This window comes from Salarias fasciatus, chromosome 20, assembly GCF_902148845.1.
Source record: "Salarias fasciatus chromosome 20, fSalaFa1.1, whole genome shotgun sequence".
NCBI lineage: Eukaryota > Metazoa > Chordata > Actinopteri > Blenniiformes > Blenniidae > Salarias > Salarias fasciatus.
The window spans coordinates 3,448,612-3,463,427 of NC_043764.1; the positions used below are offsets into that span (position 1 = coordinate 3,448,612).

At 47.2% G+C, this 14,816-nt stretch overlaps 1 protein-coding gene across 2 annotated transcripts in view; it reads left to right on the forward strand.

The window, feature by feature from the left end:
- LOC115408177 (vitamin D3 receptor A) overlaps window positions 1-14,816 on the forward strand; it is a 93,585-nt gene that overhangs the window by 57,594 nt on the left and 21,175 nt on the right. For both annotated transcript variants that reach the window (XR_003933741.1, XM_030118790.1), the window contains exons 5-9: window positions 8,382-8,566; window positions 10,368-10,467; window positions 10,901-11,078; window positions 13,842-13,993; window positions 14,586-14,702. Coding sequence is in view for 1 of the 2 variants with exons in the window: in XM_030118790.1 (XP_029974650.1) it covers window positions 8,382-8,566; window positions 10,368-10,467; window positions 10,901-11,078; window positions 13,842-13,993; window positions 14,586-14,702 (732 nt within the window). In the remaining variant the exon portion in view is untranslated. The remainder of the gene's footprint in view (window positions 1-8,381; window positions 8,567-10,367; window positions 10,468-10,900; window positions 11,079-13,841; window positions 13,994-14,585; window positions 14,703-14,816) is intronic.

The following is a 14,816-nucleotide window of genomic DNA, read 5'->3' on the forward strand; positions in this document are numbered from 1 at the left end:
TCCCCCGCTCAGCTCCTCTCGGTTTTTTTTGGGAAGTCTGGGGTTGAGCTCACTTTGTGATCACAGAGGGCGCCTCGTCGTGTCACGGATGAAATTCAATCAGAAAATCACCCCCGATGTTATGAGCAGCGGGAACGGCGTGTTCCCTGACTCATGCTGGGCTTTCGGACGATCTCAATTTAGCTCGAGCCACAATCAGACTTCTCTTTTTCTCTCTTTTCATTTTCTTTTGAAGGCATCATGTCTGTTTTTCTTCATGATGTAAACAGAACTAAAGTCGCCGTGCACTGCTCTGTGGGCGCTCCAGAGACGTGCGTGACCCGAGAACAAGCTAATGCTAAGCTAATCTGTGACGAATGCAGAGAGGAGGAATTCTTCATTTCATTTGGTCTTGATCTTGTGCAGATTATTCAGAGCAGACTATTGCTTCCTGTTTCAGTGATTTCACAGTTTATGGGGATGTCTTGTCCTGCCGCACGTTTTCCAGCGTTGGAACAGGATTTATTGTTTATGTTCAACTCAGACAAATTGAATTACGCCACTTGAAGCCTCATTTAAAGATTTGCCTGATCAGAGGAGAGAAAGATAAAGCAGGTAGCAGCGCCTCGTCTACCTTCAGGAAACATACGTGCAGCACAGACTACAGTTTCACACACACACACACACACACACACACACACAGTCAGATGTTGATTTTGCACCACAGATCTGCAGGTTACTTTGATTAAATCTTGCACAAGCTCCAGCATGCGGCTTCAAAATAACCACACATTCTTCTTTGCTCTTTTGCACATGTGACTAATCAGCTAAACGTGGGCATTGAGCTCGGCTCGGAAAGGCAGCAGAAGTAAAAGCAAGAGCATCCTTCACAGACACATACCGGCATGGCCGTGCTGGGATTGCATACGTACGCTGCCTGCAGTGAAGTGAGAACTGGAGAAAGAGGAGGTCACTGTGTGAGTTCGAGGCGCCGTCGTACGTCTTTTTCTGTTTCCAGGCGTGCGTCTCTGTGCCTGTTATTTATGTCCTCTTGTTTTGATTGATGGCTTTGCACTGTAGCCACTCAGCCCCACTGCCCTAAAAATAAAAAGGTCACGACAAAGACACATAGTTCAGCGTGTGCACTGACCAGTCATCACATTATAACCGAGTTCATCGTGACGCCGACATCAAGCAGCATAGCCAACATTTTGTCCTCAGACTTTTGAAAACTGAAACATGGAGTATTGACTCAGTTGTGATCGTTAGACAGTGGGACCAGAGTGTCCCTTCCGGGGGGCTTTAATGATAAACCTTGATGTGTGTGTGGAGTAGAGTCTCCTCCATGTGGCGCGATCCAGCAGAGCCGGTTCTGAAGCAGGAACCTGCTCGATTCCGGTCAGGCGGTCCTAATGTTATGGCCGATGGGTGTGTGTTTGAGTCCCAGCATGTGGAGCCCGTAAAGGAGAGGGAACGTTTGTACTAGTTTGTCCTGTGACCTGTCGCTCACATGACTGCTGGCGTGTGTGTGTGTGTGTGTGTGTGTGTGTGGTTCTCATGTTCATATCCAAGCTATGTTTCTTTTCTTCCGCCCTGGCGTGGATCTGGAGAGACCCCTCCGTGTTGCTCCTACCAGGAATAACGGGCCGTTCGTCGTGGATCTGTTGACTCTGGAGTTCTGGGCTCCGGTTTCAGGGAGCTGCTGTTTATCCGCTCCGACTCTCCATTTTTTTTTGTAAAACTCGAGATGTTTACGGACAAGTCTTTCTCAGTGCCACAATGCGGCAGCTATCTGTTGCTGTGGGTTTCTGTGGCTGTGCCCTCTCTTTATACTGACCGCCATTCACTTCGGAACTGTGTGCGTTTGTTTGTGTGCCCTGTGCGGGCGGCGCCAGCCCGCTCCGTAGTAAACACCCCTGCGCTGCGCTGTCCTCATTTGACAGAGGTGAGAGCGCTGCCAGGAAGAGACCTCCCCGTGTGTGTGTTCATGCGGCCACAGTTGGTGTGTGTGGCTATGCTTGAGCGGGTGTTTATTTGTAACAGGATTAGAATGGCGGGAGAGCTCCTGAAACGTTTCGGCCTCCAGATGATTGAATTCCCGCCCTCGGTGTCCTGCCCGGAGCCAAGCCGCCCTCCTTCACTCGGATTCCTCTTTCTCCCCGCCGCCGCTTTGTGTTGTGTCCCTCTGATCACCTTTACACTTTGCTGACCACACTTGCCAGACGTCTCACACAGTTTAAAAGAAACAGTTCAATGATTGGGGGTTTTGTAATCAGTTAATCTCATTTTGACAGTCTTTATTCTGTTAGTATTCGGCTAAATCCCCATTTACACGGCCTTTCAAGTCATAGAAAGCACCGTTTTTATGATTTGCGTTTAGATGGAAACATTTTGAAAATCACGTCTGTGGCAGAAACACTGAAAATGGTGAAGTTTTGAAGAGGGACCAGCAGTGGGCGCCGTTTCTCGCTAATAAAACCTGTTTGGAGACAGAGAACAGTTTGCTGTATAAACTTCAGACTCTTTTAAACTGTCTCTCTCTCTCGGTCGTCTCAGTAGGTTTTCTATTGTTGATAAAATGTGTCTCCTCCTGGGATCCAGGTGATGCCGCAGTAAATGCTCACCTTATCGAAGAAGAAGTCTTGAGTTCCAGAGCGAAGCACGTCGCGCTGCGTTACGCTGGTCGACCCGCTGCTGCCGGCCTGATCTCCACGCGGTGCTGTTGTTGTGTGAAGAGACTCACGGGCGCGCCGTCTGCTGCAGGGCTGTGAGGAGTTCGCCAAGAAGTGAGCAGACAGAATGAGCTCAGGTGCTCTCAGGAATGCTCCGTGTTCGCAGCGTAAACGTGAAGCAGATGCAGGGTTTTTTTTTTTTCTCTCCGTCTGTTTGACTGAGTAAAACCATTCCTTCACTTCAGGTGGAGGCGCTCGGCTTGTCCTCCAGTTCAAAGGTTTGTTTCCCAGAATATTCCGACTCCTTTGATCTGATGAAGTTCACGTTAATGTACACAAACACACTGATGGCAGCTGGCTGTGTGTTCATACAGGCGGTTCCAGCAGTCCCAGCGGTGACCACAGGGGGCAGTGTCGAGAATAGATGTACATTACAAACAGCTGAAGTTTTGGAGCCTTTTCTTTCACCACTGGAGTCACTGGTGTCTCCAGACGCTGTACTGTGACCACTGACTGCTCTGGTGCGTTGTTCAAAAAAAAAATAAAAATAAATAAAGATTATCATTCACTGTAACATCATATAATCAAATCAAAGTTTTAAGCAGTGTTTAGGATTTGATCCTGGTAAATACGGCCTTTTCATGAAATATAAGCGAAAATAATAAATATCGACTAAAACAAAAGTGCTTGAATAAGTAACAGATTTTAGTCAGGTTAACTGTCACACAGGAAAGGTTAGTTTGGTAAGCAGTTCTTTAACGGCAGGTGAAATATTGTTTTTGTACAAAATCTGAAAGCTTTTGCTCACTTAGAAAAAGAAGAGTGAGTACCTGAGGGAGGAAGAAGTGGCGACCAAAACACTAATAAACAAATGAATAAAGCAGAGAACTAAACTAGGATAGTCTTTTCAGACATCTTATGTTGTAACAATTGCTAAATTCGTCCCCCTTTACATTGCAAATTTTCAAGTGAAAACTTGTCATTTTTGCGTCGTCATATCAGAGAAAACATGGCAGAGTTTTGAAGGCGATGTCGATTTACACAGAAATGTCAGAAGCACCCAAAACAGTGTAGCTTTCCAGCCACCAAGCGAACCTGCTGCGTCGCATTGGGCTCATAATTCAGGTTATTTTATCTCTTTCCATTTCAGCATCGTCAAACAGATCTTGCCTGCTGAGTGTTTTCATGTTCGGGAAACAAAAAAAAAATTCACACCTATAAATAAACTGTCAGCGTTTTCCATTAAAGCGGTACAGTGCAGCACGCCTTGCATTAGCAGGAACGCAGCAGCAGCTTTTAAAGGCTCCGGGGCGCCGATGAGCCGCTCCAGATAAGAAACAGGTGCAGACGTGGTTATGAAGAAACGTACAGCCCACATGAGTTAAAGGCCCGGTGCTGAGTGTGCTGAGTCGACGCCGAGCGCCATGTTTACACCCCACACCTTCCTGCCGGCGTCTCCGCCTCCATGACTGATAAGCCGCCCCGACGCCTGCCTGACCTGGTTTCACCTCCTGGGCATCGCCGGCCCCGGCGGACGGCGGGGAGGATTGTGGGACCGGCTAACGAGTCGACCCGCTGCGAACCTCTGGCCTCCGCCGCAGGGGGCTCTCCGCCCGCCCCGGTCTGCCAGCGTCTCTGGACCCGCCGCCCCCCCCGCCGCCCTCCTCGCCACGCCAGGCACCACATCCCCACAGAAAGTCAGTGGCTGCCTGAGCACCGGCGGCGGCGCTGGCCAGCGCTGCGGGGTGGTCGCCATGCTCCCTTTGACCGTCTCTTGTTGTTGTTTGTGGACTCCGGCTTTAACGATGCCATTCAGAGCTCCGGCTTGGCCCGGGGAGCCGCCGGGCGGCTTCAATCATGCGCCGGCCCCCAGAATAGCTGCTTTGACGGCTCGCGCCAAAAAACTTTGACCAAACTGCGCCTATTCATGACTGAGTTATGGCCGGCGCGCTTGGATGTGCTCACCGCAAGGAGTGGTGCTGGGCAGGCGGCTCTGGCCCGGGACCGGACGGACACTGGAGCGCCGCCCAAGCCTAATTAATGACAGCGGGTTCAAAGAGATGAAGGCCAAGTAAATCCTGGTCAGCAGCGGCATTCAGTCGCTTGGCTTCTCCTTCTTCTCCTTCTCCTTCTTCTTTTTCTTTTTTTTTTTTGAAGCTTGTCGTAGTAGCTGTTAATGCTGGTGTTGTCTTTACCGCCACATTACGTGGTTATGTAACGTCCCTCTGCGGCCGCAATCACTGAAAATCCACTTCAAATATAGTTGTTTACAGGCTCCGGGAGAACAGGCAGTGCCCAGTTAGAAGCCGTCCGTCCGGGCAGCGTTTCATTCGCCGCCCTCCACGTCATGTCACTGGTTTCTCAAATTAGCAGTTGCTGCAAATTACATCTTTATCTGGTGTATTTATAACCTCGGGCTCACGGCAGGTCATCATATCTTCATTTTAGGAGCAGGTGAGTTAGAACTTGCTTAAAAAGTATCCGTCACCAGATCAATCTACGTTTCATTCAAATGACAAAGTGTGTAAACTTTGTGTGTTTGCCGGCTGACATGATAAACACATGAACAGATGTAGATTACAGCAGCAGTCACACAGATGCTGCTAAAAGCTCACGTTGAAATAATGTTAATAATGAATCCGTATAAATAATGAACCTGGAAATGTGGAACGCAGCCGAGAAGACGTGCTGATATGAATACATGAATATGATCATTTGTGACTCTGTCAGCTGTGAGAGGAGCTTCATCCTGCATTAGACGAGGCCTGCCGTGCCTCCTGTCGTCCCTGCAAACCCAGACAAACTGTGTTTGATGATTTCTGGAGGAATAAATAGTGAGAGCGTCTCTTCTTCTTCTTTTTTTAATTTGCTGGCAGTGAGTCCAACTTGTCACCGTGTTTGCGGCTGTTGTGTCTGGTCTGGTGCCGAGCCGTCGCAGCCTGTCTCCTCTTTGGCAGGCACGTCTGTCCGTCTGGCTGCACAGAGTCGACGGGGCGATCTGGACCGAGGCGCTCAGGGGTCGGGATCTGCTCCAGCGGTGACCCGGCAGAGGACAAACACTGCTTCACAAACTCTGAAAGCTCCGGAAAATGATACGACTGCATTTGAAGGCAGTTTTCAGCGTAACGCGTTCATCAGTCCAAATGATCAGCTCACAAGTTGAATTTGAAGTCACGGTTGAAGTTTCTTCCTGCAGCCACTGATTTCTTACCGGAGCATCTCGATGGAGAATCGAACCCAGAGAAAGAATTTCCTTTTTGACCTTGTTGGGTTTCTTTTCAAAATAAAGTTCCATCTAGACCAACTTAATACAATGTCTATGTTAAAAATACAGTTTTCAAACTGAAAGAAGCCCAAAGCCTAATTCTGTGATTAATTATCATTAAAAAAAATCAATTTGTAGTCATCCCTACATCCCAACTTTACTTAACTCTGACGACACCAGCCCAGTGAATTTACTCATTCCAGGTTTACTGTCACACAGTCTGGTGTAATGTCGCGTGGAGTGGATTTACAGCTTATTTTTCAATTTAATTTTCCTCCTTGACACTTAAAAATGTTCGTGTTTTCATGATGTATTTAATAATTTCTTCCGGAATTGGATATTTTCACTCCAGTTGCTGGAGTCCTTCCTCTGCAGATACTTTGTTTTGACTCGGCGTTCTAACTTCACCTGCTAATGTGAAGAAATGTTGTAAGAAGACAAGAATCGCTGGAGGATTTTAAAACTTTCTCTCACGAGTTTTTCATATTTTAAAGCTTCTTCAGGCTCTTCAGTTTGTATTGTGAGTTTTCCAGTTTCTTACCGTGAGGGGATTTTTTGTTTCTTTTTCTTTTCTGCCAAAGACTAAAATTGTACGTTTCAACTCGCACTTTGACAGATCCTGACATTTTTGATCCCTCTCAGGGATTACAGTGAGAACAATTTAATCTTCCGGGCATGTTTATACGGTTTCTCAATCCACACATAAATATCAGAGCTCGTTTCTTGTTGAATTGTGAAAACCTTTCTTGACACGATGTGGAACGTCTTCACGTTCTAACAGGATCGATCTTCCTGTTTTACGTAACGGTCTCCATGTTGCAACACTCAGGTTTAATAACGTCACATAAAAACTGATTTCAGTCCACGTTTTACTGCTGTGGGAGTTTCATGCCTCAAAAACTGTCAATAACAGTTAAACTTGATTGGTAACAAAATGTTCTCATATATTTTTATGATACTATTAATCAACATGACAAGAAAACTGAGCATTGCTGTTGTTAAAGTCTATTTGAAAAAAAAAAACTGAAAATGCTCCAAGTATTAGTTGCTTCAGCTATAAATGAAATGGAAGGAGGAATTTTCTCTGTTAAAGGAATAAACTCATTGATGCAGATCCTAAACTTAACATTGATTTGAACTGTTTGTGTATTTCTATATTCCAACTTGTGCACGTCTGCATTTTTACAGAATAACACAAAGACCGTCGGTGAGGGCAGAAACAAAAAATGGTGCTTTGTCCTTCCTGCTGCTGCTTCCACACTTTCTAAAATGGCAATCTTAGGGAGAAGGGAGCAAAAGAAATGAAATACTCTTTAAACACGTTTCAAATATAAGTTATTTTTTAATATTGCAATAAATTCAGTTCAAGATGGGAAATGACCCCTTTGGCGTCTGATTGAATGAGGTTAGAATCCTCAGCTCCGTCTTTTCGGTGAATCGGCAGCTCCAGTTCTCTGTGACTGTTAAAACCTGGCCGTCTTTAGAGAGGAGGGAAGTTTTACACGCTCCAGTGATGTGAGTCCAGCTTGGTCCTCTGGTCCAGACGGATGTGTTCATGAAAACTACACCATTTTCAAAATGTTGCCAAGTAAACACAAAGTTTTTCTGAAACAAAAACCCAATAATTATTTCATTTGAAAGGCTGTGTCGTGAACATAAAGCAGCCTCATTAGAAACCGGTCCAGGAACCAGCCCGAGCTGTCACTGTAATGAAAAGCTTAAAAGTAGAGTCATTAGTAAGTAGTGTGAGTATTTCTCATACTACTTTAACTGTATGTTCAAACTTCTACACAAGCAGCTACCAAAACGATGCCAGTGTCAAATTACAGGTGAATGATGCTTCGTTTTTACAAAGAAACAGGGAAATGAGATTCAGGAGAGCATGAAGGGGAGTGAAGAGATTAACGAGATGGAAGTTTGACTGAGGGAGTCAACAGGCTGTATAGATGGAAACAATCGTTTCTAAAGCTTTGATGAAACGACTCTGGCATCGCCTGAAAACGCTCCCACAGATAACTCTCCCAGCGTCCGCCCCTCGCGTCTCGTTGTGTCTGAGTTCTCACAGAAAGATGTAAATCCGATGCGAACTGCGATGAATAATTACTGCGGAGAATATAAGACTTTAAAGCAACGTAATGCCCCGAGACGTGTGGAAGTGGCGTGCCAGCCCCCCGGCGCTCCCCGCGGACCCTCTCATCTCGTCAAAAACCTGAAGCGGAGACTATAAGCAGTCGGTCGAACCCACTCTGCGGCGCCGCGCCGCCCCTGCAGCATGAATAAAGCAGGAGGCACTTAAACATCCGACACCCGGAAGTGAGGGGAGCATCCTGCGTGAGAACCTGTGGAGACGGGATGGAGATTCTGGATTCTACAGTACATCTCCCTCTTCGTTTTCCTTGGAATCCTTTCATTGCAGAGTTTTGTTTTTTTTTAATGTGTGCTCCTGTCGTGTCCTTTTCTCGCAGTTATCCTGACGGACGAGGAGGTTCAGAGGAAGAAGGAGATGATCCTGAAGAGGAAGGAGGAAGAGGCGGCCCGGGAGGCGATGAGGCCCCGGCTGAACGAGGAGCAGGCCCGCATGATCTCCTGCCTGGTGGAAGCCCATCACAAGACCTACGATGCCTCCTACTCGGACTTCTCCCGCTTCAGGGTCAGTCTGCTCTGAACCCGGCTCTCCCTCCATCGCCACTTTACCGTCGGCCATTCATGACGGAGATCAGAGTTCATGAGGTCCTTGGTGGTTTTTCTCTGAAATTTTTACAGTTTGCTCGCTGGTTTGTGGACCAGATTGGAGCCTCTTGCCCGACAGTTTGTTTGACACCCCTGATCTAGTGCTGAACATGTTTGTGAACTTCCCTTCAGACAAGATAAGATGCAGATCTGCTCTGAATCGAACCACAGAATAGATTTAATCTTTTTATTGCGGCTGGTTAAAGAAAATACCTGGAGCTCAGGGTTTTGTCCCTGTGAGAACTTTTTTTTTTTCCGTCAGTGGTTCCTGCAAAGTTTAGTCTGAATTAGAATAGACTGTAAACCAAACAATAGCTGTGTCGTCCGTTTAATTCATCTTCATCGTGATGCTGCAGAATTCCCGCCTCTCTCTTTCAGCCGCACGTTTGGTTTGAAACAGCAGGTATAAAAAGAGTTCGCCTCGCTTCATTATCCGACTGTTCACAGAAATCGCCTTCCTCTGCACTCACAGTGCTACAGAGGGATAAAACCAGTGGGGTGCGTGTGTGTGTGTGTGTGTGTGTGTGTGTGTGTGTGTGTGTGTGAGGTGAAAGGATGCCAGTGTGTTGTGTAACATCTTCAGAGGGGAGCGACCGCATCTACATTCTGGTTTCCTCTGGTCAGAAACCATCGGACAAAATTAAACTTTGCTGCATTTTTGCGTTGGGTTTGCTGAAGATCGTGGCTTAAAAAGCGAAAAACAAAATGATTTGATGTCAGATTTATTTACGCAGCACAACAACACGCAGCACAGAGACAGACGGGAGTCAGACTGAGGTGTTTGTGTTAGAACGCAAAGTTTGTGTCAGTCTTGGATGCCGATGCAGACATGATGGGTTCAGGTTTTCATCGAGACGCTGAAGCAACAATCTGCGTCTTTAGAAACACTTCTCTGGCGCATGATTACGAGCAGTTCTCGCACTGCTATTATCATTCAGTGCTTCAGTAGAACAGGTGAAATACAACAGCAGCAGCAGTCAGAAAAAAAAAATCTGAGGCTCAGAAAACAGAAAAGTGTTTACTCAAGTCTCTCTGCTCAGTCGCCATTGTTGCACTCTATATTGTGGAGTCCTTTGGACGCCTGTTTGTTTGTGGGTTTCTTTCAAAAACAATCAACAGCACCAGCTAGTGGCCGCACATGAAAGCGACGTTGTCTTCAGAGTTTCTGCGGAGCGTTTCGCCTCACACGCCCTTCAGCTCCCGTCACACACGTGTGTTTTTACTTTCCTCCACACAAGTCGGCGGCGAGGCGTCGCTCGGCCCCCAGGCGGTGTCGTGTTCTCCGTCTCCGTGTCGCTGAGGAGGTGGAGAACGCAGAGCGGCTGCAGGGTGTGATCGCAAAGTGTGACTCTCGCTCCAAATACCTGAACTCTCCAGATACGGAGCCGTGGGCGTCGCACTGACCTGCGCGTGAACCGCAGCAGATGGGGTGGTCAGGTAGTCCTGACAGTGAACCACACACACACACACACACACACACACACACACACACGCACACACGCACACACGCTGGATTGTCGCTCCCGGCCCGCCTGGACGTTTCCGTGGTTACGTGCTCGGTCACTTCTCTACTTTTAAATTCCAAGTAAAACCCCAAACAACAGAGTGTTTTCCCGTAACTGGCTGCTCTGTGAATCTGCCTGCTGGTGTCGGACTGGTGTTTGTTTGCTCTCGGCGCTGCGATGGTCTTAATATTTGTGTTTCTCCGGCGTGTCTGGCAGCCCCCGGTGCGCGAGGGCCCGGTAACCCGCAGCGCCAGCAGAGCCGCCTCCCTCCACTCCCTGTCCGACGCCTCCTCCGACTCCTTCAACCACTCACCGGGTGAGTCCCGCTCTGCCCCGGATCCACCGGCAGCACCGCAACACACAACAAAACACAACTAAACACTCGCACATGCGCCTGATAAACTGAGGATCTGGAGTTCAGCTCCAGGACGTTTGTGTGTTTATCTTCAGTAAAGAGGCCGGCATGGATACGGGTGATTGGCACACATTTACAAGTCCATGTGTTTTCTTTTTAAGGCCTGGAAACGTCTGCGGTCTGTGTGTTCCTCCAAGTTATGAATATTTTCTCCCGAACAAAGTTTTTTTCTCGTGAAGTAGAAGCTGCATTTTGCTGTTTTTGCCCATTAGAACTTCTGAAACTCAACAGTTGCTTTGAGTGGATGTTTAATAAACGCGAAGAGAAAAGGTTTCTTTCTTCTTTCATCTTTTAATTGGAGTTCCTCGTCTCCCTCGTCTTGTGTGTGGAGCAGAGTCGGTCGACACCAAGATGAACTTCAGCAACCTGCTGATGATGTACCAGGACGGCGCCAGCAGCCCGGACTCCAGCGAGGAGGACACCAAGCTCTCCATGCTGCCCCACCTGGCCGACCTGGTGTCCTACAGCATCCAGAAGGTCATCGGCTTCGCCAAGATGATCCCCGGCTTCAGGTACACACCCTGCGCTCGGCCAGACGAGTACATGTTCCAAAAAGGAAATAATCCTTCAGTCATGGAGCAGAAATCTGCACCGTAATGATTCAGGAAGCAGTAAAACGTCTCCGCATCGAACCAGAAAAGCAAACCAGCTTTTCCAAGAAAACACAGAACAAGCTGCAGGTTCTTTGTTTTTTTCATGAATGCACGCTGGGCCGAGACTCGACTCTCTAAATGTATGCACATACAGACGCCGCGTAATCAAAGAGCGGCGGCGCCGCGGCTGCCGTGCGCCCGGAGTCGTGATGCACGTACGTGCGCCCGCATGCAGCGAAGGCAGTTTGTGTACATGGGCCTTGCCGTCACCTCCACTCGGTCAGGGCTGCTCCAGTGCCTCAGCTGTGTGCAGTGAGGAGTTTAGGTTCACTGGTTCAAAATAATAATCCCCATTATTTCACTCTGTGTTCACTTCAAGGGAAAATTACTTTTATTATACCAGGAACAGATTCCATCCATTGTTGCTGATCTTTATCTTTTATTATCATAATGAAACATAAAATAAACTCCCCACTGAGATATAATGGTGCTATTTTCTGCAAATTATATGAATTTAGCTCATAAAAGCATTTAAATGCCATTAAATATTTCAGCTAAACATTGCTTTTTATCTTGAAATGTCGTGTAAACGTGGCCTCCAGGCTGGATTTTGGTTTTCACAGGAAAGAGATAAGCTGAAATGAGAACGAGAGAACGGAGTGGTTTTTTATACAGTGCTCCCAGACTGCAGGGGGCAGTGTAGCACAAAACCACATCTGTAGCACAAAACCACATCTGTTAAACCAGAGCAGAAGAAATGACGCTTCTTCTCCGGAATGCAGAAGAAGTGGTGGAGAAAATGCAGGACTGCTAGACATCTCTGGAACAAATGGCAAAGAAAGTAAACTATCAAGAAAAGAGTAAAAACAATCTGCACCTGTGTTTGATTTCTAAACAGAGACAGTAAGTGTAATCCCTCCACTGAAGCAGTGGCTGAATCTTCAGACGGACTGCTTCCTCGTTCTGTTCTGGGTGATTTCCAGCCTCTCAGTGAGACGGAGCGTCGTTCCGTCTCTTCAGTGTCTCTCTGGTGGTTTCCTCCCGGTCCCTGTCTTCTAGTCTCTCCTAAACCAAAGCTCCAGTCCTCCTCTTCAGCTGTGCCCCTTTTTTTAATACATCTCCACCTGTGTAATTACAATTTCCACTTTAATTATATAAATGCTGTTTATATATTTTTTAAAAAGTCCCATCAGTCATAAAGATACTAACATGTCCGGCCTGTCTGTTCTCCAGCAGCCTCTCCCAGCTCACTCAGTCCAATAAACCATCGAGAAACAAGCAGGGAGGCTCATCCCACTGGCATCAGCACTAAACACACACACACACACACACACACACACACACACACACACACACACACACACACACACACACACACACACACACACACACACACACACACACTCACAGAGCCTGCTTTTCAGTTTTTATTCAAAAGGCCCTCAGGTTTTTAGGTTCCTAATCTAATATCCATAATCTGTGGGAACACAGCCAGTCTTACTGCGTCGTCTTTGGACCAGACCCCTGCTGCGGTCTGATTCCCTCTGTCATGCCCCTCGTGAGGTGGAAGTGCTAACCGCTACACCACCGTGTCGCTCAGCTTATCGACTGTAATTATAGAATTTTTTTCTTTTTTCCCCAGAAGCACGAAGGCCGTGTCTTCTTTGAAATGCCGCGTGTTCACTTTGTGTGCTGTAGAAAGACACGTGTGTGTTCTGTTGCTACAGTAACGTCAGTATGAGTGGAGTTCTCTCTCTCGCTCAGGCATCTGCTGCGAGCATCTTAGAAGTTTTGTGGATTTTGCTCCAGATTCTTTTTACATTGTTCGTCAGTAAACTCCAATCAGGATGAGTTTGCATCTTCTATCTTCTAGTTGCTGTTTAATGTCGTCAGTAGATTTTTTTCAAGTCTTTTTCAGTCTTTTCCTTTTCCCAGATACGAACCTTTCAGCCTGTCTGAAGCGCTGATGGCGGCGGCGACCTCCTCTGTCATATCTGAGGACAGCTGATTCTTTATTCCAGTCATCAGCCTTTAGAAGCTCATATAAGCTCAAAGCAGCTGTAGTTTGAATGCCTGGAGGTCTGCAGCAGGTTCAGACCTCCTTACAAGTGAAAACTCACCGTTTTGATTTCAGAAAAGTTTTGCATTTACACGGAAAGGTTTTGAGACTGACCGTTCGCAGGCCGTCATGTAAACGAGCCTCAGGTGACGTTAAAGTCAAACATTCACATGTCAAGAGTTTTTCTTTACGTAAAACACATGATGAAGGTGAAATTTGTACTGACATTATTTTGGATTTCTTTCCAGACTGTGAATTATGAAAGAAAACACTGATTACGCTGTACTTTTGATCGATTTTTTTTTTTTTATCTTGTAGTCCAAAATTACACACCTGAAATTTACAACAAAAAGTCTCAAGTTAAGTCTTCTTGTTGAAGCACTGTGTGTGTGTCCTCGTTTTAAATAAAATTTCCAGTTAATGAAGTGTTTCCTTTATGTAATCTGTATTATTTTGAGGTTAAAACCTTCAGGTATCTTTAAAGCGGCGGTTCATCTAACAGTCTGTTCAGGATTGTTCGAGGGAACGCTGCGGCTGAGACCACACCCAGCTTTTGTTTGACAGACAGCGCTGTCTCTCGTCTGACGGCAATGTGTGTGTGTGTGTGTGTGTGTGTCCTGCAGAGACCTGACCGCCGAGGACCAGATCGCTCTGCTGAAGTCCAGCGCCATCGAGATCATCATGCTGCGCTCCAACCAGTCCTTCAGCCTGGAGGACATGTCCTGGAGCTGCGGAGGGCCCGACTTCAAGTACTGCATCAACGACGTCACCAAAGGTCGGCCCACCACACACACGCACGCACGCGCACACACACACACACACACACACACACACACACACACACACACACCTCCTTTATCGATCACACCTTGAACGCTGGCGTCTTTTCTCTCGCACTCAGGATGTTTTAATGAAAGCCAACATGAGCTCTGCATGAATAGGAGACCTTACACACACACACACACACACACACACACACACACACAGATACACGCACACAAACAAGGACAGAGTTTATTGTTGGAGCTGATGACACAGCTGTTGTGTTTTTCTCTCCAGTTTTTTATAATCCACACGCAAGCTTGCTTTTCTATGGGCGCTTTCACATTACTGCAAGGTTTTGATTCCAGGTATTTTCATGGATGCAGTAAAGCAGCCACACACACACACACACACACACTCTCTGCGTTATTCACTCATTCAGGCTGGAACGAGAGGTATAGATACACAAGTGAACAGAGCGCCGGGCGCATGAAGATGTGGGTGTGTGAGGGTGTTGGTGTGTGCAGATGTTAGGGTGTGGGGTTGTGCGTGCGTTAGCGTGCCACTTACTCCTGGTGTGTGTGTGTGTGTGTGTGTCTCCGCAGCCGGTCACACTCTGGAGCTGCTGGAGCCGCTGGTGAAGTTTCAAGTGGGACTGAAGAAACTCAACCTGCACGAGGAGGAACACGTGCTGCTCATGGCCATCTGCCTGCTGTCCCCAGGTACGGCGAGTGTGTGTGTGTGTGTGTGTGTGTGTGTGGTGGGACTGAGCTTCCAGCTCGATGGATCAGTGAGTCTGAACAGTAAACAGTCCCGAAAACCAGCGAGTGAGTCGT